Source organism: Pseudonaja textilis, chromosome Z (genome assembly GCF_049901715.1).
Source record: "Pseudonaja textilis isolate UNSWEBS1 chromosome Z, rPseTex1.2, whole genome shotgun sequence".
Lineage (NCBI taxonomy): Eukaryota > Metazoa > Chordata > Lepidosauria > Squamata > Elapidae > Pseudonaja > Pseudonaja textilis.
This window is the reverse complement of record NC_142008.1, coordinates 31,662,824-31,690,324: the sequence shown is the minus strand read 5'-3', so window position 1 is coordinate 31,690,324 and position 27,501 is coordinate 31,662,824. Positions and strand designations below refer to the sequence as shown.

The 27,501-nt window shown below is 33.6% G+C and overlaps 1 protein-coding gene across 7 annotated transcripts in view; it reads right to left on the bottom strand.

Annotated features, from left to right (window-relative positions):
- The window catches only part of PHF14 (PHD finger protein 14), a 142,804-nt gene that overhangs the window by 36,235 nt on the left and 79,068 nt on the right, over positions 1-27,501 (bottom strand). For 5 of the 7 annotated variants that reach the window (XR_015740114.1, XM_087916516.1, XM_026706333.2 and 2 more), the window contains 4 exons: positions 17,550-17,600; positions 17,314-17,435; positions 8,685-8,802; positions 3,225-3,257 (listed from right to left, as the gene is read on the bottom strand). Coding sequence is in view for 6 of the 7 variants with exons in the window: in XM_087916516.1 (XP_087772642.1) it covers positions 3,225-3,257; positions 8,685-8,802; positions 17,314-17,435; positions 17,550-17,600 (324 nt within the window). In the remaining variant the exon portion in view is untranslated. The remainder of the gene's footprint in view (positions 1-3,224; positions 3,258-8,684; positions 8,803-17,313; positions 17,436-17,549; positions 17,601-27,501) is intronic. The other 2 variants (XM_026706336.2, XM_087916517.1) reach the window with 1 other exon arrangement.

Genomic DNA, 27,501 nt, shown 5'->3' with positions numbered 1-27,501 from the left:
AACTATGGAAGACTATTGGCTATAGAGGATTATTACAGATATCTCCCAGGAACCAATCTAGGATAAGGATGTTTACTCCCTATAGAAATGCTAACAATGAACATGTGGAACAGTAATATAGAAATATTCAATACATTGGAATAGAGCTAGAGAGTCTCCAATTGCTAATTTGTGTACAGGATAAAAACTATGGAAAAAGCAACTCATATGGGAAAATGCTTTGAACTGTGATCTATCTTAGTTGCTAGATGAAAAAAAAAGGTCATGTTAATCAGAAATCTACATAAAGTGCATTTTTAAAATACATTTTCATCTGAACAAATGAGCAACCCTAGAATGAAAATAGTCACAAGGACTAGCAAGCTTTCTATTCAGTCTATTCAAATTCAAAAGGGCTTGCAGCAGGGTAAACTGGTAGCAGGCAGCAGTGCGGATTCAGAAGCATTCAAGAATATGCCATTTATTCGACCTAACTGTTTCACTCTTCTAACACAATTATTAAATTAAATGAGGTAGGAAATCCAAATCCAAATCTCCATTCAGCCATATACCCCTCTGAGCAATGTTGGTCTTAGCACTATCTCTCTTCAGCTACTTAGTTCACAAAACTATGGTTAAAATAATACTGGTGAGGGGGGGTTATATAACATTCCTGAAATTTCTTGGAGAAAAAGTAGGACATAATATTGGAAAATTAATATGATACCTAAAATAGTTTTAAGATGCTCAATGCTTGGATTTGAAGACTTTACCATCAAAGCCATAACACCTGACACCAATCTGCTTGAGGCACATTTTATTTTAATTCCATTGCCTTGAATTTGAAAGCCATATCTTCAGCACAGGAAGTAGCTTTCCATTATGCCAGTGGCTTAAAAAGACATATATTGAAAGTTAATTAATTGTTATACACATTGAAGTGCTTCTGATCTTCCTTTTAAAGCAAATATGGCAATTCTTTGCTTCAAGCCTACCTAATATTTCTGATTTTTTTTGTGCAAAAGAAAGGCAGAACATAATCAAAGTTATGAATTATGAAGAATTATTCTAAAAATTGTTTTATTTGGTATTCACTATCCACCATGTTTGGATTCTGATGGATGCCTGAGTTGACACACCATTGATTTTTAATAATAGAAGTAATATTTTCAAGGCAATAGTCATTTGATACACTCAAGGAGATGACCTACACTATAGTATGCAGCTTTTAAACAAATTAGCATCTTTGGGGAAAGCCAAAAATATCCTGAGTCTCCTGCGGAATTTATTATCTAAATTATTTTTCTGACTAGGAAAAGTTGGCAAATTCAACCATAGTTCTTTGCTAAATATAGTTTATCATATTATATATAAATTATTTCATATTCTAACAATGATAACTTAACAATTCTTCAGTAAAAAGATACACATCCAGTTTGAAACTATAAAACTGTGAGAATCAATGTGGTCCATTTTTTAAGACAGTGTCTAGTGCTACTGATATTAGATCCAAGGCTCCAGGCTAGAAACCAGGAGTCTATGCATTTTAGTCTTGTTTTAGGCATAAAAATCAGTCGGGTGACCTTGGGCGAGTAACTTTCTTTTCAGGCAAACTACCACATAGGATTGTTGTGGAAAAATAAGAGGAAGAAAGATTATTGGGTATATTTACCTTTTTGAATTATTTATACAAGTAATAAAGATAGCGCGCGCGCACGCACACACACACACACACACACAGGGTGCCCGTTTCTATTTAAATATATGTTAACATAACTTTTTTTTGAGACCAATACTTAAGTGACTATTGATGTATTTGCATAATATGTTCCAAGCATCATCAATATAAATAGCTTAGAGATTTGATAAAATAGGCAGCAGGTTACTAAGTTTGACTAGGCTCTTGAATATTAAATATTTCAGAACCTTTTTTTCTCAAGCTGCTCCATTTCCAGTCTTGCACCCATAGTCATTCCTCACAAGTAAATATTCTGATTATAGGACTAGGAATTATAGTTCAAAGCATATAAAAGTATCACTGCTCATGATTGTTTTGATGTTTTTTCAAAGGCATGGGTTTAAATTTTTATTTATTTAAGAAAATTTGTGTAGCTGCCTATTTACTCTTAATGATTCTGGGTGGCTTACAAAAATAGGTTCCATTTTAATAGTTGCTTAATATAGAAAACAGAACAGGGGAAGATTAGATAATATTCTTAAATATTTTAAAAACAATTATTTTTTAAATTAATAATAATTTTAAAACAATTATCATTAATTCCTGGAAATTACAAACATAAGAATTGTGCAACTATAGGGCAGATTTACTTGGATGGGATAGGCTTTCCATACTTCTGTAAGAAAAACTAGATAACTTCTAAACGGATGTCTTACATTGCAAACCATGTATTCAGTAATGCTCTCCAATGTCTTTCAAATTCTTTAGTTATGTGGTCTATGTTTTTAAAAAGAAATCTTCCCCTCCAAATGCAAGAATCTCTACAGCGATGTTCTTTCAATATATGGTATGGAGAAGCACAAAGTTGATAAAGCATGATGAATGGGTAAACAATGCTGCTAAAACATTCACATGATCCTTGATGAAAGCAGCATCATGAATTAGCCCACAAGTAACATGGCTGTTCAGACATTAAAGCATGCACCTTTTCAGTGAAGGGAATTTATGTCCATTTGAAAAAGCTAGTGCCACTCTTCCAAGCATACTTGGGAATTTAAATCTGGTTCAATGGTGGAATTTGACAAGTTAATGAGATGTAAGTGATTTGTCAAAAGGGAGAAATCCAGCCATTGTTGGTACATACATACATTAGTTTACCCATGAATCTCAGAGGAAAGGTTAAAGTACTCTTTTGAGGACTTACTCTATCTTAAAGCCAAAAGGACTTTTAGTCACAAATCTAGGGATTTACTTAAATATAGCCAGCCCAAACCTGTGTTCACTTTTGCCTTGAGTAAACTCTTCCTTTTTTTGGTTCTTTGCAACAGGCTTCTTTTTGGCTGAAATTATTGCTGTGCTTAACACAATCTATGATTTTAGCTCTACACTGCAATGCACATACAATTATTTCGTGGGTCTGTATTCCTTAAGGTATAAAATGTAATGCAAAATCATTTGCAGTATTTTAACAATTAAGTATTCATACTAAAATCAATGTATATATGCCAACAATCACTGTTATTTAAATTAGAAAATAAATATCTAATTTTACATGTTTAACAATTACCTGATACTTGTTTTTCATTCCATCCACTTCACCCTATATTTAACACATAAGGTATTTTGCAGTTAGTAGAAATGAAAAGTACAGGGCAAGATCTAGTTAAGCATTAGTTTCAAGGGGAGAGAGGCAAGCCCACACTTCACAGATAGCAGGCAATCCAAGATCTTAAAACTGAAAACTCCTTGACAAATATTAGGAACAAAATGAATACATTGCCTTTATATTCTGTAGCAACCTTACTCTTATTCACTAAAGACAGAGTATGTTGCTTTGAAAACCAATTTGAAAAAAAAAAAAGAAATCAAGGGAATATGCATATTAGTCTCAACATATTCCCTTAAATTAATTTAAATTAATTAGACTTAAGAAAGCTCAAAACATTCTCAAAGATCCATCTCATCCTGGGAACCCTTTTTTTGAACTATTACCATCTGGCAGATGGTACAGAATAATAAAAATAAGGACAAATAAGCTAAAAAACAGCTTCTATCCCAGGGCAGTAGCTCTTTTGAATTCTGCTGTATAGTGCAGTGTTGGTGTGATGTCGGGGGTTTCCAATTCAATGTGTGAAAGGTGAAGGATGTGTGTTTGTGTTTATTTTCATGGTCATGGTCATGATGTGCACTGAAGATGGTGTTTGATTTCATTGTATGAGGTACAATGATAATAAAGTAAACTAAATTAAAATTATATGTTACTGTAGTACTTGGTTGTCCTATGTAGAAAAAGTAAATTGCTTTCAGTACGGAATGTGAAGCATGATAAAGTCTAAAGAAAAGATCTAAAGAAATCTTTCTTCCTTTTCCTACTTTAATTAGTCTAACTACCTTCTAAGAAAACTATTTTCATTTTTATGCAAGTAGTATATAACTTTGTTTCTGCTTGCAAAAGCCTTTGTGCAAGGTATCACACATTTTTTTCACAAGTGATTATGATTTCATTATACTGTAACTAACACTGATTGCTCAGGTAATGTTTGCATAACATCCAGTAAAATCTGGAAATGTCTAGGAATACAATATCACCTGTTCTAAATTATGAATTATGCAAAACTAGATAAATAACTACTGAATGCTGTTAAAAAAAGGCTGAGCAAAATCAAATTATATAGTTAGGTCCTATCAATGACTATATATTTTTGACAGTAACAGTACTCATGAGTCCTGAACTTACATGTGACAATTTGCCCTATTGCTGCTTTAAAATAAATTCTATTCTAGCAGACTGTTTTCTTATAGGCTTTTTTTAATAATTCAAAAGACACCAAAACACTGGAATTGGAATTTTATTAAGCATCACCACACTATAACTCCTAGTAACCAAATAGACAGATCTTTTCCAAGATAATCTACCCTCAATCTGGCCCTTCAGGTCCTCAAATGGTGCACCCATCACCAGTGTACTTGAATTATTCTACATTAGTGAAACTAAAATGTGAAAGACAATTAAGGTTTATATTTCATTTTCTTTAACCCCAGACTGTTGTCTTCTATAATAACCTGTTTGAATAATAGTCTTCAAAAGTAGATATTCAAATAATATATATTTAAGATTATTAAGAAAATCTTTCAGCAGAAGCAATATTGGCTTTTTAATTTATATTATTGTCTATAGTAGTGATTTTCATATATTTGTAAAGTATTTTCAATTTTTTTAACTTTTCCTATAAAAAGGGAATATTTTAAATAAATCAACACAGTGAATGTGATGTTTCTTCAACAGCCACTTTTAGTGACAGAAAAGGCAAAAATCACTTGTGCCCCGTATTAACAAATGTACACTGACTAACAAAGAAGAATGATGCTACTTTTTATAGCAAGCTATACATACAGATCCTCAAGTCTTTTTCCATATGTTTCTCAAGCCATCCTATCTCAAATCAGACAAAGACATCAATAGTATGGTTATCCATATCCGAGTCAAGGCAAGCAACAAAAGAAATCAGGAGATCCTTAGCAATGCATACAACTGGCACAACACAGAATAATGTCAATTTTCAAGGCTATTTAAAATTGAGAATAAAAGTATTTGGGTGAAATAGCTGTTTTGTCCTCAATAGCTTAAGATCTCCTTAGGCACTTTTATACTTATCCCTGTGCAAGAATTAGATGACTCTGGGACTAAAAATGTGGTTGTATGCTGTCAATTTACTTTGTTGCAAGGAAAACAAATATTTTTAGCAAATTAGGTTAGTAACAATCTCTTAATGCAAAAAGAATAAATGATTTATATTTTTTTATGAGTTACCTCATATTCCAAAGCATTAGATTCCATTACTTATTCTTATAGTCCAAATGTGATTCCAAGACTGATTCCATTAAATTCTGATCATTGTTTTGAAATAATTTTATGAAATGCCATAAAGCTATTAAAAAAACTAGATTATAATATAGCAATTAATTTATATCAATGGACTTCTATCCAATATCTTATTTTTTTTCAAACTGGTAGACATTTTTACAGATGTTTCTCTATTAATAGCAATTATTTTTAAGTAATGTAGACTTTCTCTTTCAATGTCATTTCTTTTAAGAGGTGAGCAAGGTGATTCACTTAAAATAAAACTTATCGGTACACATTGTATAACATACTGTGAAAAAAGAAAGTTGATTGTTTTAATTGTATTTAGTACATTTAAATACAATTTCAGTTGTGTTGGTGTACCAGCTGCAGCTTTTCCTGGATCAGGATTCCTTGCTCTCAGTCATTCAATCCCTGGAAATGGTTGCTGTATTAACTAGCTGATTCCACCTTCCCTCTGTGCTTCCTGCTCTCCCCTTTGCTCATTTTTCATATTGTTGTACTTCTACTGCAGAGGTGGCATTCCGCAGGTTCTGACCAGTTCTGGAGAACCAGTAGCAGAAAGTTTGAGTAGTTCGGAGAACCGGCAAATACCACCTCTGACTGGAGATTTTACAGTATCCTTCCCCTGCCATGCCCACCAAGCCACACCCACAGAACCGGTAGTAAAAAAATTTGAACCCCACCACTGTTCCCCTGTTTATTTTTATTGTTTTATTTGTTTATTGTTATCTTTTTTTTATTGTTGTAAAGTTCCCAGAGTAGCTCCATGGTGAGATGGGCGGCAAATAAATTTAACTAATAAATAAAAAATAAGTAATAAAACATGTTTCCTATCTAAAAGAGCACATTAAATTATCAAAATAAAAACAGTAAATGTATGTTTGCATTGTGAAAACAGATTATACAAATATTAGTACTAGCACTAAAGAATACAAACACCTTTATGCTTTTATAAAAGAATTACTATCCTGCAGTTTCTTATATTTGCTAATGGAATTATTAATATATTAAATTATATATTATATTATTTATATAGTTAATTATTCTACAAATAATATATCAGTAGTTACTATTTAATTTATCTTACAGTTTATATTAATTTATCTGATAGTTTACATTAAGTTGATGGTTTTAATACTAAGTGCGTAAACATTTTTTTTTTCTTTTTACGTAATCCCTTTTATCAGGGTGGTATTGGGGCGACTGAAAGGAGCTGAGTGTTTACTGGCTGGATACCCTTTCTGATGCTTACATGGAGTTCACAGCAGATATTTTCTCTTTGTGCCTTAATGGAGAAACATCTGTCACTGCCTAGGATTGAACTCTCAACCTTCCAAGTGGGAGATGAACATCTTTATCTCTAGGCCACCGCACTGCTCAGGTGAGTAAATACTAATATTCTCTTATAATTTTAATTTGGAACAATCCTTTCTGACTCTGATTTCACTGGTATAAGAACACTGTAAACAAAAACTAAAAGCTAAGAAGAAAGCACCGCTATTTCACTATTGGAACATATGCACAAAACTGTTGATGTATAAAGAAAATAAGTGGAAAGAAAAGTGGTGTTGACAAATTGATTCTGCAGTCTGAAATTCATTGTCATAAATAAAGAATATCAATCAGGACAGTTTTGCTTACTTTTCTATTTCCAATGGATATCTCTCAGGAATGGTCCATCGGAATGTCTGTGTTTGTGTGAGCTACATATATATATAAGTTAATGCTCAGGCCCTAACTAAAAATTCCAACGTGCTGAAAGGTTCTGGTTTTCTTTCACACAGATAAATGTGCAACAGAAAGGAGAAATCATGAACTAATTAAAAGTTAGATGGGGAAACACAGTCATGAGATGGACTGCTACACATGATCCCAATCCATAGTTGGATTTTATGCAGGTAATAAAACTGTTTGCAACTAATAAAATGTATTTTCTGGATTGAGCCCAAAAACTTGTAAAACTTGGAAGCTTTCATTAGATAATTAATGGCTGCAGTGTACAAACATGCCAAGAGACTTTTAAAATGGAAGTCATTGCACTTTTACTTAAAGTGAAGTATTATTCAGCAAAATAGATTATGATGCTACAAAACAAGAGTAATTGTTTTAAAACTGATGAAATACTGCTTTATGAAAAACTATTATTAACAAGAAATCTTTATAAAGCATTTCTAATATTATTTGCTCATTCAAATGCCATTACATTTGCCAATGCTGAAAAACAGATAAAAATTAACTAGAATTATCATAAACAAGAGGTAAGATTGCTATGTACCAAAGCTCTGTTTTTTAAGTTAACATTGCTGGCAAGCAAACATTTATAATAAATTATTCCTATTTACGCTGCTTTCAGTTATTTATCTCCAAGCAGTTTTAATTTGAAATATTGCCTACAGCAATACTCAGAAATGTTTTTCATTGTCCAGAATCTGGGTGTCTGTCAAAGAATAGGTGAAAAGAGTCATCATGATGACTTTTGAAGCAATACCCCTCTTTTATGAACATAAAAAAGTGTTGGAGATTTAATTGTGTGGCTGCAGTACTGTCTTGACCTTTTCGACTTTCTGCAAATATACCTGTTCAAAACCAGTGTTTGGTTATAAGGATCCTACACCAAAAATTATATATTTACCAAAAAAATTAATAACATTCACTGTAAAACTTACACTTCCATTTGAAAAGGAAAGTTATAACCTTGTTTTGCTCCATAGCTTAAAATAGTCTATTTCAGAATTTATATAAATTATACAAAGACTGAGTTCATCTAATCTTTATAAGTAAATACATCAAAAGAATTAAGCACAGTCAGCAATAATGCGCTGTAGTTACATATATTTTCAATTATATTTCCAATTTCATTTTAAATGTATCTATTAAACCAATATATACAGAATATAAGGTTCTTATAGTAAATTAAGGAATATAGTATGATTCGAAGAATTATCACAGACATTCAACTCTTAAGAAATATAGCACATTCTACACCAGGTATTGACTTGAATAATTATAAATATCATTCTCTGTTTTGCAAAAAAAATATATAAAACTTTCCAGCAGCATGAATTTTGTCTTTCAGTGTTTTAGTAGGAACTGAATATGAGCTTTTGTGAAATATTTTTCAAAATCCTATCTGCATTTTCAACAGACTTATTCACTTACTTTAGATGAGGAAGAATCACATTCTTGACAAATCCATCCATAGCCAGTTTGCTTTGGAGATTTTTTCAAGGGAGGATCCAAACAACCAAAATGATAGCATAGTCTGCATTCATCACATCTGTATTAGAAACAAAAGGCTTATTTCATGCTCAATATAAAATTTAGATTAAAATAGAGAATCAACAGAAATAAATCATGAAATCTGAAGGAATCTTACAATGATATATATATGTGTGTGTGTGTGTGTGTGTGTGTGTGTGTTTTAAGATATATATATGTGTGTGTGTGTGTGTGTGTGTATTACATACATACATACATACATACATACATATACATACATACATACATACATACATACATACATATATATATATATATATATATATATATATATATATATATATATATATATAAATATATAAATATATAAATATAAATATAAATTACATCTACTATATGTTGACAATATATCCAACCAGTGATGGAGCTTCATGTGGAAACTAACACCCTAATGCCTTCTCAACTGATAGTTAATTTATCAGAGAATGTTTGTTTATTAGTATTACAATAACCATTTTTGTTAACTTCTCAACTATGTTGTAGAAATAAAGAGCATCAAGAGAAACCACCCCCTTTTAACAGAACCCTTTTTGTTCAGGAAAATGGGAGTGGGAGTGATTTATACCTCCCCTTATACACTCTTTATACCTGCAATACACATTTTGCATGGTACATTGATCTCGAAGGAAATGCAGGGAAAAAGGAAAAAGTGTAAAAATCCAGTCATGCAAGGATGTTTTTGCTCATGCAATTTTATATTCCATTTACAGCTTAATTAAACAAACAAAGAAATATGCAGCTCTCATAATATGAAAAATCTGTATAAATATCTCTTCAATGAATGAAAATAAATAGACATAAAATCCTGGATAAATAATATATTTTGAATAATAAAATCTTTTTACATTGGCATAAAGCAGTTTTGGAGACATTTTGGTATTATGACAGGATCATGCTTGTTCATCATATGAATTGTTTTTTCCTCCTTCATTAACATTTTTTAGTCGCACATTAAAAATCAGTTTGAATAACAGGTGCATATATCATCTACATGTATTGTAATTTCTTATAAGAAATTTGGCCAATTCCTGCTTCAAATATAATAAGAAAACCAATATTAGGCTGAAATTATTGTAGAAGAATTGGTCCACAAACATGATGCATCATGTGTAAGAAGAATTACAATAGGGGTCAGATTCCAGGGACAGGACTTCAGATGAAGCATTTCTTTAATGGCTTCCTGTCTTCTTCCTCCCATCCCATTAAAATTTTTAGCTATTAATATGGTACATTAAATGAACATTTTAACACACTGAATACACAAATTTACTGTTACATGTTATCTTATATAGCTAAGAATAATTAAATATTTATCAGCCTCACAAATGATTAAATTATTTTTGATCCTAATGGAGCCAGTTCAGCAACTTGTCTATCACATGATGCAGCAATTTCTAAAAACACAACAAAAGATTTAAGTCCTTTCCATCTTGTCATTAAAAACACAGGATAAATTCATGTATATTTAAGATGAAATATTAATATTAAACAATATTGCTTTCTGAATGACTATTAAATTAAAATAATGTTTTATTTTCCATGCCAGGCCAATCATACAATTAAAGGCTATTGTCAAGTCAAATCAAGGGTTTCAATACTGTATGTATCTTAAAAAGTACTAGAGACATTTTTTTAAAAAAAATCTGAACTTAGGTTAAATCGTTTGGTTCAGAAAGAGAGTTTGAGAGTTAGACACTTCCATACATCTTTTTCTTTAATAAAATAATAATTCTGTTTTTTAATTGTTTTTTTTTCATTTGCTCATGTCATTTTCTCCTGTTCATAATAAATCATTATTTTTATATTATACCAATTTCAAAATCTGAAAAAGATAAATGAATAATGGCTAGAGAACAGACTCATTCTGTTTAGAATTAGCAGGCACATCCATTCAATTTCATTATATTTTGCCTATCTATTCAGGAGAGAGTTTTATCAGCAGGCCTTTAGAAGTCTAAGAATGAATTTAAGGGCACAGAAAGCTTAGAACTATCTAACTGAAAAGGTGAAGAAAACTGTGACTATAATTTGTATATATATGTCACTATAATTTTATGCAAAATTCAAAGCTTCCAATAATTAAAAATATAGGATAAGATAGCATATTTTGACTGGAAAATGTTCACCTAAAAACTGTAGAATATGAACTTCATATTTATTCTTATTCCTTGTACTTTATGTATTTATTTAGAGTATGGATAAATAAAGTGCAAGGAATTAAAAAAAAGCTGGCATAAAAACAATATTCCTTGAACAGTACATTTTATTATAATATTTTACAATGAAACATTTGTCCCACCTTCATTTAAATCTGATGTTAATTTGCCTGCATTTACTGCACGAATAAGTAGAAAAGTAATAATTGTGTATGGAAGCATAATGATTCTGAATAAAAAATGGTTCAAATACATACATAAATTGCAACTGGAATTTGAAATGCAAAGCTTGAAAATAAATGCCATATTATAAATCTATCTTTTAAAAATTCTGACTTTAAATTTAAATATCTCTTCTAACAACTATGTAACAGGAAGTCTTGAAGAAGTATTTCCCAAAATATTTATATTATTATATAATAAAAATGTTATCAAGCAGATGTCATCAAGAATGTTGCCTGTCAATTTATTCCATTAATCTATTGTTAATTTATTACATTAAGTTTACTTAATTTAACACCAATCTATTGATACTAGGGTCTCTTTTGGCTAGGGAATTACATTTGGCAGGGTGTAGGCAGTGTCTCCTTGTGGAAGATTGCCTCAGGTGAGGTGTCCCTTAAGTCTTGGTTATGCAGAAAGCATAAGGGGACTCCAGGGGCACAGTAATTTCTATTGGGTTTAAAGATGTAGAAGTTGAGTGAATAATAATTTTGCTGAAACCATGGACAGCTCTTTTAAAAGGACACTGGGTTTGCACATTTCCTTTTCTAATTACTTTCAGAAATTGCTTGTTAACTTTGCAACTATTAGAAACCTTTAGATTGACATGTTTTATAGCATTGGATATAATGGTATGTGGGAAGACTGTGTGAAAAGATCCTGCTAAAGGAATGATTAATAAATACATTTGGGTAGTAGCTGTGGCAAAAGGAGCTTTCTTCCTTTCTCATTTTGTAAATGAGACGTGAGAATTGTTCTTTCAGATTTGCAAGATACTGTCACTGTAGCTTTATAATAAAGTAAAATGAGCTCACCTGCTTGTGATTGTTTTATTCCCAAAATATTGTACATTAAAGCAATATTTATTTAAATCAATACTTTATTTTGTTAATTATGTACCAAATATGTAATGAAATTTTGAACCATAGTTCCGTTATATAAACAGAATATTTACAACTAACATTTCTGTAGTGGTTCAAAGGCACCCAAGCAATGAAAAAGTAATGTAATTGGATCTAGAGAATGAAAAAGGTCATGGGATAGAGTTAATTCAGAGTTTCACTTATCACTGAAGGGGAAAGGGAATGAAACTTCAAATAACAAGGTAACCAGGCAAATTAGGAATATTCAGAAGCATTTTAAAACTAAGCTAGGGAGCAATTAAATAAGAAAAAAAAAACCAGAATCAGCCTTGTTGTACAGACCATATTATGAAGAATCAACGTGCTATTTTAATTAGGTAGTGGATTTATCTTAGAATATCATAATTCTACTTGAAAATCCATCAAATTAAGATATTTTTGGCTGCTTCTTACAAGAAAATGATGCACTGTCATACTCCAGTTTTGACAGCTCTATTATATGGCCCATCTCAACCAATAGTTTTCCAACCCCAGCTAGAATTAGCACATCCAGTGATTGCTTTCATTAGTAGTCCCTTTAATGAAAGAAGCTCCTGGATTCTAAATTGAGAATACTTATTTTTTAGACTTTAGTGCACAGTGAACTACTTTTGAGAAGTATTGGAGGCTATGATTTCACTCTTTCACATAGACATATATGGAATGTGTGGTTTAATAAATTCTATTTCTGTTTCATAAATTTAAGTTGGGTATCACTGAATTGATTTTAATTAATTCATTTCATACATCAATATATATTATATATGGGTTGTCTGTAATTAATTTTAAACCTAGAAAAGAATGAAAGGAGGAAGGGAATGAATATACATAGAATCTACTCTGCCCATCAGAAAGCTTCAGGTTCTGGGCATTTTTTGGTATATTTCAATAAACTAGTTTATAAGAACAGAAGGATGCATTCTGCTTTACTACCTACAGAACTTGTGCAAGACAGAGGTAAGACCTCCACACAGAAAGCAGTTGTATGCAGATAAACCTCATTGAATTATGTTCTTCTGCAGGGATCATTCAGTATTGAAAGTTCAATTGAAAGCAATGCTCAACATAACAAAACTCTTCCAGAAGATATAGTCTGAAAACTGAAGTATTAAAGAGAACACTTTATCTCAATCCTTAATACAGACTTTCATTTTATTACCCACTTGGCAGAAGTTTGCTTTAAATTCAAACAGATCATAGGATAAAGACAATGTCTTGTGTTTTCAAAGAAGGGTGAAAAAAGACTTACCGTACTGCAGTCAAGCACATTTGGAAGACTTATTCTACAGCACTGTATGTTAAAAAATGTCTGTGACAGAAATCATTTTGCTGCCAAGGCTTTTTTTTTTTTCAAAAGAAAAAATAGAGCTATAGTGAGGAAAGATTTTCAAATGGGTTATTTATATATCTTTAGAAGCAAAAACTGATTTACTGCTGCTATTTGTTGCATTTATTTAACTGGTGACAAAGAGATAATAGGATTCTAAATAAAAAAAACAGGAAGTTTGCAGAATTACAGATTGGTGCTCATTAGAGACATTCAGAACTCCAAAGTATGAGAAATAATATGTAAGGTCATGAATAAAATAAGGTATAATAATACTCTTCTCAACTTTTCCCTGACATTTTTTAGCAGGATAAAAGTGAATATTGAATCAACAAACACCCAGAGTCTCTCAAATAAAGCCCCTATTGTGCAAACTAAAATGGGAATGTGCTATTAGTTCTCAAAGAAAATCTGTGTGTATAGTAATATGAGATGATACTTACACAGTTATAAAAAGATGTATTCTTCTATCCTTTAATAATAAGTTTATGCCTTTGCTTTTTTTGCAAGATTTTGAAAACATGCATACATATTGTATACTCTATAAAACATACCTATATATTTTTGTTCACTTTCTCATGCATAAATATTTACAGATACTTTTCTGCAGAGAATTAATGATTAGGATAATATGTGTATGTGTAATTAACCATGCTAGAGTAAATTTGTATCACAAACTGAATTTATATCATTATTATAGAGTAATGTACATCAGAAAATGAAAGCCATGGTATACGCTACAACTAGATTGTTTATTTATTTATGTAGCATACGGCACGTTAGCCAGGGTTAACTGGGGTAGCTGGTTGCCTCTGTGAAAGGATTTTTTTCAGGCGGTGTTATCTTTACCTGTGGGACACCTAACGGTAGGGGGAGATTCCTTTCTTGTCCCTGCACTGTATTCACTCACGGGACTATAACTGCTGAGCTGCCAACCTCAACAGTGCGCAGCATCATACCACGAGAGCCAGACTAGATGGTACAAGTCTGGCATATAAAGTGTCTGTGTTATTTTTTTTAATTGCTAATTTATCAAATTATGCTGTAGGTTGTTTATGTACAAAAAGAAGTGTGTTTAATTCAATTTACTAAAAAGATTGATGCCATAACATGAAAAAGATAATGCCTTTTAAAATATGATAAAAGAATTTAAAAAAACCCCAAAAGACTACAGTATAACAATTCAATTATACAAATTAGAAATTCTGTAGGCAGATTCAAAATGCCTGGCCACTAATTCCTTCTCTAGGCCAAGTTATGTTTATTTTTTTTAAATAAGAAATAAAGAAAGTCAGCAAACAAAATGTCACCATTAAATCATTTGGCAATCATTTTCTGTCAAAAATGTAATGGAAAAAGCAAACATCATAGAAAAGGTTACTGCTCTTCCGGAACATCTTTTCACTTGATTCAGGGCTCATTCCTTTCCACCACAATATAGACTCAACTGCTGCTTGCTCTCTGCAGGCTTAATGTGGCAGATGAAGGATGATGGCATTTCCAGCAGACCACAATGTAGTGATTTTAGTGGTTATCTGAGTGAAACTGATGCTATGATTTAGAATAACTGCTCTGTTTATGTGCAGTGGTAAAAGTCACTTACTACACAGTCTTGCAACATCAATTCATTGCTTCCCTTATATATTCTTTTAGCAGCTTCATTGCAGACAAAACTTTCAATGGAAATTTAAGAAATTGCTTATTATGCTTTCCAGCTCTGGAGAAAGAAAATGTTTATAAATTTGGACAAGATATCAAAAATAAATGCTTCATAGAAGGGAATTACTTTTGTTTTAGTTAAAATTCTCAAAATTGTGTACTACTATTATACCATAGTAGGGTATTATAATTATACAACATTGTATAAATCATGACAAACAGTAGTATTTGGGGGGGAAATTAAAATTCAATCCTTGTTTACCTTGCACTAAGAATTCATCTATTATATTTTGTTTAATTTATATTTAAACTGAATACCATACATCTTTTCTCCTTTTAAATCATGCACACTAAGGTTGACCATACCATTATTAAGAATACAATTAAATCTGCCTCTTCATATTACCTACCATATTGATTTTGAGCTCTTACAGTTTATTATTTATTTCCCATTATGGACATTTAAACAATATGTGCTTTTAATGTATTTCATTTCTTATATCTTTGTGATAATCAAAATAATTCATTCTTACATGATGACTTATTTATAATTATAGCTATAATTGTAATTATTAATACTATACTAAATGGATAAAATTACCAGATCTTATAAATACTGAAACATCCATCAATACAACCAATAGATTAAAAAATTTCCATGTTAACATATTGATATAACTTCATGAATATGATATAGATGGCCTATAAATTTACTGAATAAACAAACACATACTAAATGGACACATACAACTAATAAAATATATTTTATCCCATCTATTAATATGGTTCAAGTGTCATGTTCTCTCTGTCACATATGAAGGTTAAAAATAGTTTTTCAAGTTAAAATATGCAAATATTGTTATTTTATGATTAGTTTACTTGCAATATTTATTTGCAAAAAGAAATTATATTCCATAGCATTTAAGGTCATAAACTCAAAATAACATTTTTTCTTCTACAGATGGAAATTCCTATTGACTTTTTTTAAAGTTAATAAGCACAGCAAATAAAATTAATCAAGCAAAAGAAGTGGGATACAAGTGGCAGGGCATGACTCTCAGTGTTAATGAAATACTCCACATTTGACAACAATAATGAAAAAGGACTGCAAATAGCAGAATGATTCATATGCATTTGCAGTAATTTTTACATGGCTATGAACATAAACAATCTGTGTCTTACAGAACAATTACAATTATCTTAAACAAAATTATTCATTTAGAATATGTCTTAGCAATCTGATATTGTTTTGTACATTTTTATAGATTTAAAAAAAAATCAATGAAAATTTCATAAATTTCTATAGTGAAGATCTAAAGAGTCAGTTGATTACTCAGGTAATAGTCCCTTGGATATGTTTCTCAAACAATAATCTGTCTATTCTTCTCTCAACTTGAGAGCAATTCATTTTTGAAACTGAGAAATCTAAGAAAAAAGTATTTTTCACATATGGCAAATTCCAATATAATATGTACATATTTCTATGAATTTATTTCCAAAGGCAGAACATTTGGTCAGCGGCACCGGAGGACGACTTCCTCTCAGCTGCTGGTGCGATTTCCTAGCCAATGATTTCCTCTCAGCTGCTAGTGCGGTTTCCCAGCCAAACGGACACATAGTTGCTGTTTAACCCAGACTGGGGACGACTGCTGGTGCAACTTGCCAGTCAAATGAACACAGCAACCAAGTCGGACTTGAGGGGGAGAGGAGAGTTAGGGCATCGGGTGAGCACGCGGGGGGAAGAGTAGGGAAATAGAAAAGAATTAGATACATGTTGCGGGGAGGAAGAGTGAGGATTTAATTGCATGAGCTTAGTTAGGAGGGTGGGGTAAAGAGATAAATAGCACTGAGAGGCAGCTGCTCTCAGCGCTGGTTTTTACCAGAACGACTGTTTGTTGCCTATCTGGATGAACGTACTGCAATAAACAAGTTTGCTGCTCCTGGTTTGCATGAGTAACGTTGTTTGTCAGACAGTTCTGATCAATCCAAGTGAGGCTGATACTGACAGAAAATTAATTTTATATATGAAATTGATAGATAAACACAGAGATCCACTACATCTAAATCCACAAAGAAAATATGTGGCAAGTCAATTAGTGGATATAAGTGGATCGAATAATTGTTTCTGAGGTATGCATTCTCTTTAAATCAGCTGGCCTCAGTATTTTTAAGACTTCATTCATTATAACCATGATGTGATAAAGATGGATAATCTTTGAAAAAGATTATAACATTAGCCCTACCTGACTAGATTTTCATTGTCTCCAGTTCCCTTACATGTAGCACATTCTGTTCTTAAGTCCTCAGATTTTGGCTTCTTTTGTACTACAGATTGTCTTTGTCTTCTTTCTCTTGGAATCCGTTCCTATTAGAAAGAAAAACAACAAATCAAAACAAAGAAAGGTTTTAGAAACATTACTTCTTACTCTTGACATTTTCATCTAGTCAATAAAAATGAATACAATTACAAGATTCCAACCTCAGGTTTTTCTTCTTCTGGAAGATAGCTTCGTTTTCTTCCTCTAGTTCTCTAAAAGCAAATAAAATTTAAAATTAATGCTTTTCTAGCTGAAAAAAATCCATTTTTTCTCTGAATGTGTAACTTATATTTGTAGGTTCCACATTTAAAGAAAGTCTTTTATGAAAAAAAAAAATCCAATAGCACCAAAACTGTTGAGGATTCAGATTACTTCTGGAAAAAATATCTCTGGAAAAGAAAATCAGAAAAATAAGGAGGAAAATAAGATGCAGGTCTATATATTATTACATCTTATATACAAAGTCTATGAAACAGATTATTTGTCCCTAAAAGCTGACCATATAGCAAGAGAAGTTAGCTGAAAACTAGAAATGGGGAACAAAGAAAAGGATCAGTTTTCAGAATATTCCTGCTCTTCTGAGCAATGGGCACAAAAGTCATGTATTCAAAAATAAACCATGTACAGGACTGTCTTCACTAGAATGCACAGCAGACGACCAACAAGAGATATTATATGCTAGAAATTTCAACAGTCCGTGATCCCATAATTCTGCCTGTATGCTTTATATAAAAAATATGCAACCACTGAAAAGGCCAGTTGATGGCAATCTATATACATACATTCTAATCAAGAACTCAACTTCCATCAACATGTAATAATAATCTTTAAAAAGCACAGCTGAAGAATTCAGTGTAATATATACAGACCCTTCAAACTAATAGTAGAACAATGATTCTCCTTCAAGACAATAATCACAACAATGATAATCACAGCTTACTAAATGGCTTCTATAGAGCTATTATCACAGCTAACTGAAATGCTTGTATAGAGCATATATTATGCTGCAATACAATATATTAGCAAATTTATCTTCTCTACTTAAGAAAAAACATAAAATTCCAAAAACATTACACAAGAAGAATAATGTATGTACATATACATGCATAGAGACTATTTTTAAAGAAAGTATTTATTTATTGGATCTATATCAAAATAGTGTGTTGTATGTATACACACATACAATCTATTTTTAAAGAAAATATTTATTTGTTTGGACCTATATCAAATCATGTTGTTTTATATATAATTTGTTTATGAAATGTTTGAAATATTTGAAAAAAATATTAACTGCTCTTAATTGAATATAATTCATATTCTAATTAACACTGAAATACACAAAGGGAAAACAGGTTGTTGACTTTACTCTTGAAAATTTGATTAGAGTTAAGCGCAAAAAGAGAGTATGAACTTGGGAATTTCAATTGTTCAGTATGATAGACAATTAAATCAACCCTTTTTGTCAAATTATAAAGTGCTAAATTAATATGAGATGAAATGCCTGAACATACTGGTGCCAACAGCTACTGGCAAACAGTCCTAAAGCTAAAGTACTAATGATATAACAACATTTACAAACATATGGAAATATTGCAAATTTTCTGTTTGTTTCTGTGAAATAAGCAGGCATAGAAAACAAATTGTAGATTCAAGCACTGCATTGTGAAAATTTACAACACATTTCTCAAAAGGGCAGTACCATCTGCTTCCATTGGCTAATATCATAAAGCAGATGGAATTATTATAAGTAGCAACTCTTTCTGATGGTACCATCTAATTAGGTACTTTACATTTACAACTCCAGGAAAAGAAACCAACTAAAACTGAAAAAGGCTCAGTGAATCACAGCATCCTTTAAGCTATAGATTAAGTAATGTCACATTCAGATCTTTTCTTTTTTAGATAAACGATAAATCTTTAGATAAATGAGCAACAATGTTATTAATTGTACAAAAATGCTGTATAGGTAAATATTTGCATTATAAAAAGCTGAATAAATGTTATAATCTATTGCAATAAATCTATTGTTTAATATATACTATTTTAAAGGCAATACAACAACACTGGATGTTCATTATGATAATTTAGGAATATTCTTCTATTCAAAGCATTTCAGTTACAAATGTTTTTGATTAGGCTGCCTTAGCTAGCCTTTCTGGAGCCTATTTGCACATCATTATCCATTAGAAGTTTCTAATGTTAATATGATCCAAATCATTAACCACTCTTCAGTACATATTCCAAATCAGTTAAAAAATATGAGCTATAAATGTGCTCTCAAGCAATAAAATTCTTTCCATATAAAGTTAATACAATCAAAGCAATCTATTTCCAAGTGTGTACTAGCCCTGAAAATGGAAGAGGATGAGAACACTCAACAATAACATGCAGCCACCAGCAGGGCTACCTGAAACAACATAATTCTTTTAGTTTGAAACTTAAATTATATTTTTATTTATATTTTTGAAGAAATGCAAAAATTATGTTTTGCTGTATTGTCAGTTTTTTAAAAAAAATCTACAATCTTTTTATACATGCTGATATGGTTAAGATATTGAATCTGAACTGCGAAACCTAGGATTCAGCCATGGAAGCATATTACATAATAGTGAATAATTAACTCAATCTTGTTTACTTCACAGGAGTAGAATCATAGGGGGAAAAAATGAAGATAGAAATCTCTGAATGTTGCCTTGAACTCCTGGGGAAAGGTGAGATTCAAATCTAACTATTTTAGAAATAAAATTAATAAATACAAATAAAATAAATAAATAAATAAATAATATATAAGTAACAATGTCTATGGTTGTTATTCATTTTAATTACCCTAACCCTAATCCTTTGTTATTACTCTTTATTTATTTATATTTTTCTTTTGCAACATAAAACATAAGAAAGGCAGCAACAGATATCACCACAGGAGGTATCCACTGATTAATTGGTCTACAATTCTCATTTTGGATCTATTGCTGCATTTCAGGTAATAGTCTAGATTAATGAAAGAAGCAACAACATGTTGGGATTTGTAAATTAAAGCTGAAATACTTTGGAAGAAAAAGTTAACTACTATGAGCATATTATGACTCTTAGAATCATATTAAAAGGGTGGTCCCCAAATACTTTGAAGCTTTAATTTTATTGGAATTTACGTCACTTACTCTGCAAATTTCCTATTTCCTATGTACACTGCCTCTCGCTGAAATCTGAATCATTGAAAAATACCAAGACTATAGGCTGTGGTATTAATGGATGAAAACAGAAGGTATAAAAACCTGCCTATGTTGATAGTTCAGTAGTACTTCTACGCATACTTCTAGTTCTTAATTTACAACCATAATTGAGCTGAAAATTTCTGTTGTTCATTTGTTAAATGAAATTTGCCCCATTTTATGATCTTTCTTGCCACAGTTGTTAAGTGAATCACTGTAAAACTCACTTAACAATTGTCTCAATTTACAGCATAAATTTTGGGCTCAACTATGGTTGTAAATCAAGGATTACCTGTATACAGAATTTGACTATAAGTTAATTACTGTATTAGCATGAAACCATTTTCATGCTCATAAATTGACTTTTTCTTGGGGAAATATATTGGAATTTTCTAAAAGATAACTTGTTGTGAACAGTTGAATATTAACCAGATTTTAATACAGATCCTAAAACTGGCCAGAAATCTATTAATTGTACAACTATATGTATATACAGAAAAATGTAAAATCACAGTTGCTAGTTCTTTAGCTGGTGATGGCCTTCATACACATTGAAGAACCCAAGAACCTAAGATATTATAATCTACCAGCACAGTACATGTAAAGATTCAAGCAGGGTGGCCTTTTTTAATTGACAAATAGAAATGTTGTCAATGCATACATTTTCTAATTGCTATCTACTGATAACCATTGGGATTACCATGGCCAATCTATGCCATAATCTTTCAAATCTGATTTTCATATCTTTATAATTTGTGACTGTCTCCAATTCTTTGTCTTCTATTTGATAATGCCCTGGTATCGCTATATCAGTTACCTATACTTCTTCTTTTTAACCATAGTTCAATATTGTGTATTATAGACCAAGATTTTATCAATTTGTATTATGAAATACCACAATATTTTAACATTACTATTAATTCTAAAGAATCTAAAAACTTGTAATTGAATGGGTATTTTTAAATTAAACATTTGTATTTCAATGAAATAAAATAATTCTGTTAATATAAAACTGTGGAATTATAATTGTTTTCAAAATGTTGTGATATTAATCACTTACCAACTGCCTTACTTAGCAACCATTTGAACTTACAATGGTGCTAAAAAAATCCTTTTGATTTTATATTTCCCATTATGTGCCTGCTTACAATTCATTCCTCTCCAAAGGATATAAATACAAATACTGTATTCCTTTTTTCTAATTGTTCTAGCACCTGAGTGAATATTAAAAAAGATAAAGGAATGGGAAAAGGAAGCTGAAGAAAAATCATTAGGAGACAAACAATAGCCAAAAGTGTGAAACTGAGCCTTGTTAGTTACAGGCAGCTCTTTGTAGTGTGCTATCCCAGCACCAAGGTCAGCATTCCAAAAGGTGAGGCAATGGGAAAAAGAAAAGCATAGTTGTGTTAACATGATTTCCAATTAGCAACTGAGTTGCTTAAGGGCAGAACTGCAGATTCCAATTGAGGACTAACTCTTTTTGTATTATTCTTTGCTATAATTTCATTATCTATTGTTATATTAGCACCTGCACAGAAGTGAGGTATAAATTTAATAGAGAGCATTCAAAATATTGACCACATTCTAAAACATTTGTCCCTTTTCAAATATAAAGACACACTAGTTTATGCTACAGATGAATAAAATATATTTTATTCAGACTTTATATTGTAACTTTTAAAGAATTATAACTTTATGCTTGATGTTTTATAAAATACCTAATATATATTATTTGAAATATATTTCCAGGTAAAAGTTTTACTCTCTTATTTCAATAGAGGTGTGCAATTACTTTTAGAGAGATGCTTTGTAAGAGATGTGAGTCACAAAAAGTGCCTTAAATTGCAGAGAAGAATGAATATAGCCTCAGTCTACAACTCTTTAAAAACTGTATCTTACAAAGCAATTTAAAAAACAACAACTAATTAAATATTAAATCTGTGCATACTTTAAAACTGATTTGAAGAAATACTTTAGAATGCACACGTAGGACATGTCAAATTTTTCAATTTCAATTTCCAAATATTAGGAGTGCTCAAAGGTTGTGACGTGCCTTGGGGATTGTAAAGATGTTTAATATAATTTAGATGTGCTTGCTAAATAACTATATAAATATCACAACTTTTTAACATTTTGTTTGTTTGACATTGCACAGGAGTATGACCACACCAAATCATTTTATAAATGCAGGCAAGTGTTTACTGTGATTTCTTGTTTCTTTCTGTATTCTGAAATACAATCTTCTGAAATGCAGAAGATTGAAAAAAGACAACTGCTTTTAAGAATATATTCCAAAGTATATACAATACAAAGTACAATACAATTATTTCTGACACATGCACATCAATAGCCCCGTTAAATATTTGTCAAGTTTTGTTACATTTTCTGTATAACACACACATACAATAGTTTTACCTATTTACTTCTAATTTATATTAGTGAAACCATTCAAATGGAAATGATTTATTTTGCTAAAAGATATTTGCCTGAATGTTTCCTACTATTTACATTTTAGCTACAGAACCATAATTTCAGCACCTGGTACTTCTATATTTATTTTTAATTAAAGCCAGATGTAATTAATTCAAATATCATGAAAACCATAACTGTAGATGGCACTTCATCTGCCACCACCCTTGGGAAGATAACCCAAGGATGTTTATATCCGGTATCTTATGCAACTGAAGATTTATACTATTCCCATTATAATTAACATTAAGCTCTCATAATAGCCATTTGATCACAAGTCACGAGAGGAATGAAAATAAAAAGATTTATTTATTGGATTTCAATCCCCAATTTTATCGCTACAACAATAGCCAAGTTAAGATATGTCATGCTATTATTGAGCATGTTCAGTGACAGAATCAGAAGTTGAACCTGGGGTCCCTAGTTTAGCATTTAAACTACTACTCCATACTGCATAATAAGCATGAGCTAAAGAGAACGATGGGTACATAAATATATATCTGAAACTCTCCATTTTAATTCAATATTCACCTTAATATTTGAATGGGAGGTCTGGAACATATTTCAAGGTCAAAGCACTCTGGCCCAGAAACATCTCATTCTAACTTGGAAAGGCTGTTTAGAAGGTTCTTTCTATTTTATTGTCAGTTTAGAAACAGTTCACTTCAGCTATCGAATAGGCACTAAAATTGCCATTTTTGGATTGAAAGAGGTAAGAATGGGATACTTAAAGATAGAAAACTTTCTGATTTATACACATTCATAAAAGAATTCACAAGTGGCTCAAATTCTTTGAAAGAAATGTAACAATACTTTGATTTTTGAAAGCTTACGGACAGGGGTGGGATTCAAATTTTTAACAACCGGTTCTGTGGATGTGGCTTAGGTGGTGGGCATGGCTTGGTGGTCATGTTATTGGATGGGTGTGGCCAACTCAATATCACTCACATCGAGGCACGCATCTCCTCGCCTGGCATCTCATGACTATGGGGATGCTGCAACAGTCGTAAGTGTGAAAAATGGTCATAAGTAGGGGTGGGATTCTACCAGTTCGGACCAGTTCTATAGAACCGGTTGTCACGATTCTGTGCAGTTTGGAGAACTGGCAAATCGTGCCACTGGCTGGCCTCTCCCCTCCCATCCTGTTGGATTTCTTGCTTTCTAGATAATCTAAATTGTTGTTGTACTGCTTTGCCTTCACCCAGGAGGCTTCCCTGAGGCCCAGTCAGGGGTGGTATCCAGGGGATTGGGGGAGAAGTGGCCTGACAGCAGAGCTGAACCTTCCTTAGGACTGAAGCTTCTATTTTTCAGTGTAGACTCAGGCAGCAGACTGCGGAAAGGTAGATCTATGAGTAAATCTGTGATTTTGCAAGCAACTCAGTCTGCTTTGTCTGATTTTAGGTAAAAGTTGCTCTTTTTTAAAAATAAAAATTCAATATTTACATAAAAGCCATGCCCAGCCAGTCACATGACCAAGCCACCCCCAGTTAGCAAGCCACATTTACCCAGTCACATGACCACCAAGCCCCACCCACAAATGGGGCGTTGGTCTTACCTGAACGCTTCTTCTTGGGGAGCCGAAGGGAGAGTCCAGGATGGGTAGTATCTAGTCTCCTAGCTCTGCAGACCGAGTTGAAAAACTGAGGACACACCCCCTGGTAACGGTCCCAAGTTCTGAATGACGTCGAAGAGAATTCAGTTGCTCTTCGTCCTCAAACTGATACCTTAGTTGACACTGTGAAAAAAGGGACATTTCCTTCCTACTCTGACCTGACAGAATACAGCGTGGGACTGGACTTTTCCTTTGGCTCCCTGAGAAGAAGTGTTCAGGTAGGACCAACGCCCCATCTCCACTGAGCCGAAGGGAGAGTCCAGGATGGGACATACCAAAGCTGGCTGATGGCTGTTCTATGGGTGGGAACTGGATTGGTCAGAGGTCCCCACTTCTACATGAACACCCTGCAGGACTCATCTTCCAAAGGCCGCCTCTGCTGAGGCAAAGGAGTCAATTTTGTAATGTCTTATGAATGGAATCACCAATGATCAGGTCTCAGCTCTACAAATGTCCAGAATCGATGCCTGCGTTGCCCAGGTTGCGGTGGTCACTGCACTTCTGGTTGAGTGTGCAGTGATTCTCCTGGGTACAGGAAGCCTCTGTAACTCATAGGCCTTTGCAATGCAGCCTCTGAGCCAGCGACCCATTGTGGAAGGTGTTACCCTGCAACCCAAAGTTGACAGCTGAAAGGAAATAAACAGGGCTTCTGTCCTAATGGAAGCGGTTCTATTAATGTAAATACGGAGGGCCTTCCTAACGTCCAAGGTGTGCCACTTTCTCTACAGTGCATGGCTAGGCTCTGGACAGAAGTTAGGCAAAATCAACTCCTGTAATTAAGGAATAAGGAGTTTACCTTGGGCATAAAGGTAGGGTCCAACCGCAGAACCACCCTGTCTGCATGGAATATGCACAGATCTTTTCTGATGGATAAGGCCACCAACTTTGAGATACGCCTGGCTGAAGTAATGGCCACCAAGAATGACACCTTGCACGTGAGTAAGCGAAGGCTGATTTTATGCAAGGGTTCAAATGGGGGGAGAAGTCAGTGACTGCAGGACCTTAGGCAAATCCTAGGTGGGGTAGTGATGGACCACCGGTCGCTTCAAATTCATGGCTCCCCTAAGAAAGGCTTTCACCCTACGGTGTTGGGCCAGAGAAGTAGAGTCCTTGACCAAAATCACCGACGCCAGGGCAGCCACCTGTTTCTTCAAGGTATTGGGGGCGAGATCTCTATCCAACCCGTCCTGCAGAAACTCTATCTCTTTGCAAAAAGACACAACAGTGGGTTCCAATTGGTAAGAAGCGCACCAACTGCAGAAAATCTTCCACGTTGCGTTATATATCCTGGTTGTAGAAGGTCTTCTGGCTGCCTGGATGGTCTGAATGATTCTTGTGGAAAACTACTCCTGCTTCAGGATCCCCTGCTCAAGTGCCAGACGGTCAACCAAAACCAGGCTGGATCTGGGAGTTCGACTGGGCCCTGGCTGAGGGAGATCTTGTGTAGGGGAATTCTCCAGGGTCTGGTGACTGACAGGCCCAGGTCAGCAAACCAAGGGCGCCTGGGCCAGTAAGGGACTACCAACAGAACTTCCACCCTCTCTATTAGTACCTTCCTGATTGCCCCCGGAATCAGGGGAAGGGGGGAAGACATACAATAGTCCCTGGGGCCACCTGCACTGAAGAGTAATGACCACTTCTGCTCTCCGTGCAGGGAATTGAGCAAAGAACCTCGGGAGCTGCGTGTAAGAGATCCAGAATTGGGCAGCCAAAGCATTCCATCATCTCCTGAACAGACTGGGATGCAGTCGCCATTCTGACTGGTCGACCGTGGCCCTGTTCAATCAGCCTGCCTGCACATTGGACACTCCTGAGAGGTGTTCTGCTCGTAGGGACAACAGGTGTCTCTCCGCCCTCCTGCATAATTGAGTCACTTCCTGCATTAGAGATCTGGAGCAAGCGCCCCCCTGCCGGTTTATGTGGGCCTTAGTAGCCACATTGTCTGTGAGGAAAATAACATGTCTCCCCCCCACCTCCTGCTTTAGATCCTTGAGCATTAAGCGGGCAGCCCTGAGCTCTAGCCAATTTATGTTGTGGGCAAGCTCCTCTCGTGACCACCTCCCCTGGGTGACCTGTATTCCCAAGTGGGCCCCCCAACCATACAGACTGGCAATGGTGGTGATGGTAATCCTCTGGGGCTCCCTGTAGAAGCATCCCTGATCCATGGCTTGGGACTGCCACCAATGGAGAGAACGAAGAACTGGCAAGGGGTTGTGAACTCTCCTTGGTGAGTCGCCCCTGCACTCCCTCTGGTAAGGGAGCAGGAACCATTGGAGGGTTTGGGAATGGAACCGAGAAGTTGAGACAGCAAGATGATAGGCGCCTCTCTGGAAGACAGGATCCCTGATACTGTTTCAACGCTCCTGTGAAAGAAAAACCTGGCTGGCCAAGGTGTCTATGATAGCCCCCAAATGCAAAAGCCAAGTCGATGGTACTAAGTGACATTTGTCCAGGTTTATTGAGAGCCCGTGCTCTCGAAGAGTCTTGATTGTCGACATCAGATCCTCCTCTGCCTGGGTTTGGGAAGAGGATGCTTTCAGGATGTCATCCAAATAGCATTGGATCCTTATTGGTAAGGCTCTGAGGTGTGCCGGTAAAGCTCCTAGGAGCTTGGTAAAAGTCCGTGGGGCTGATGATAGGCCGAACGGGAGACCCCTGTATTGAAAATGGAGGCTGCCATAGCAAAACCTCAGGAACTGACGGTGGTTGGATGTATGGGCACATGCAGGTAGTCTACCAAGGCCAAAAAAATCTCCCTCCTGCAGTCCCTCTAGGATGGAGTGGAGGGAGTGCATCTTGAACCTTCAGAGCCCCAGAGGATTA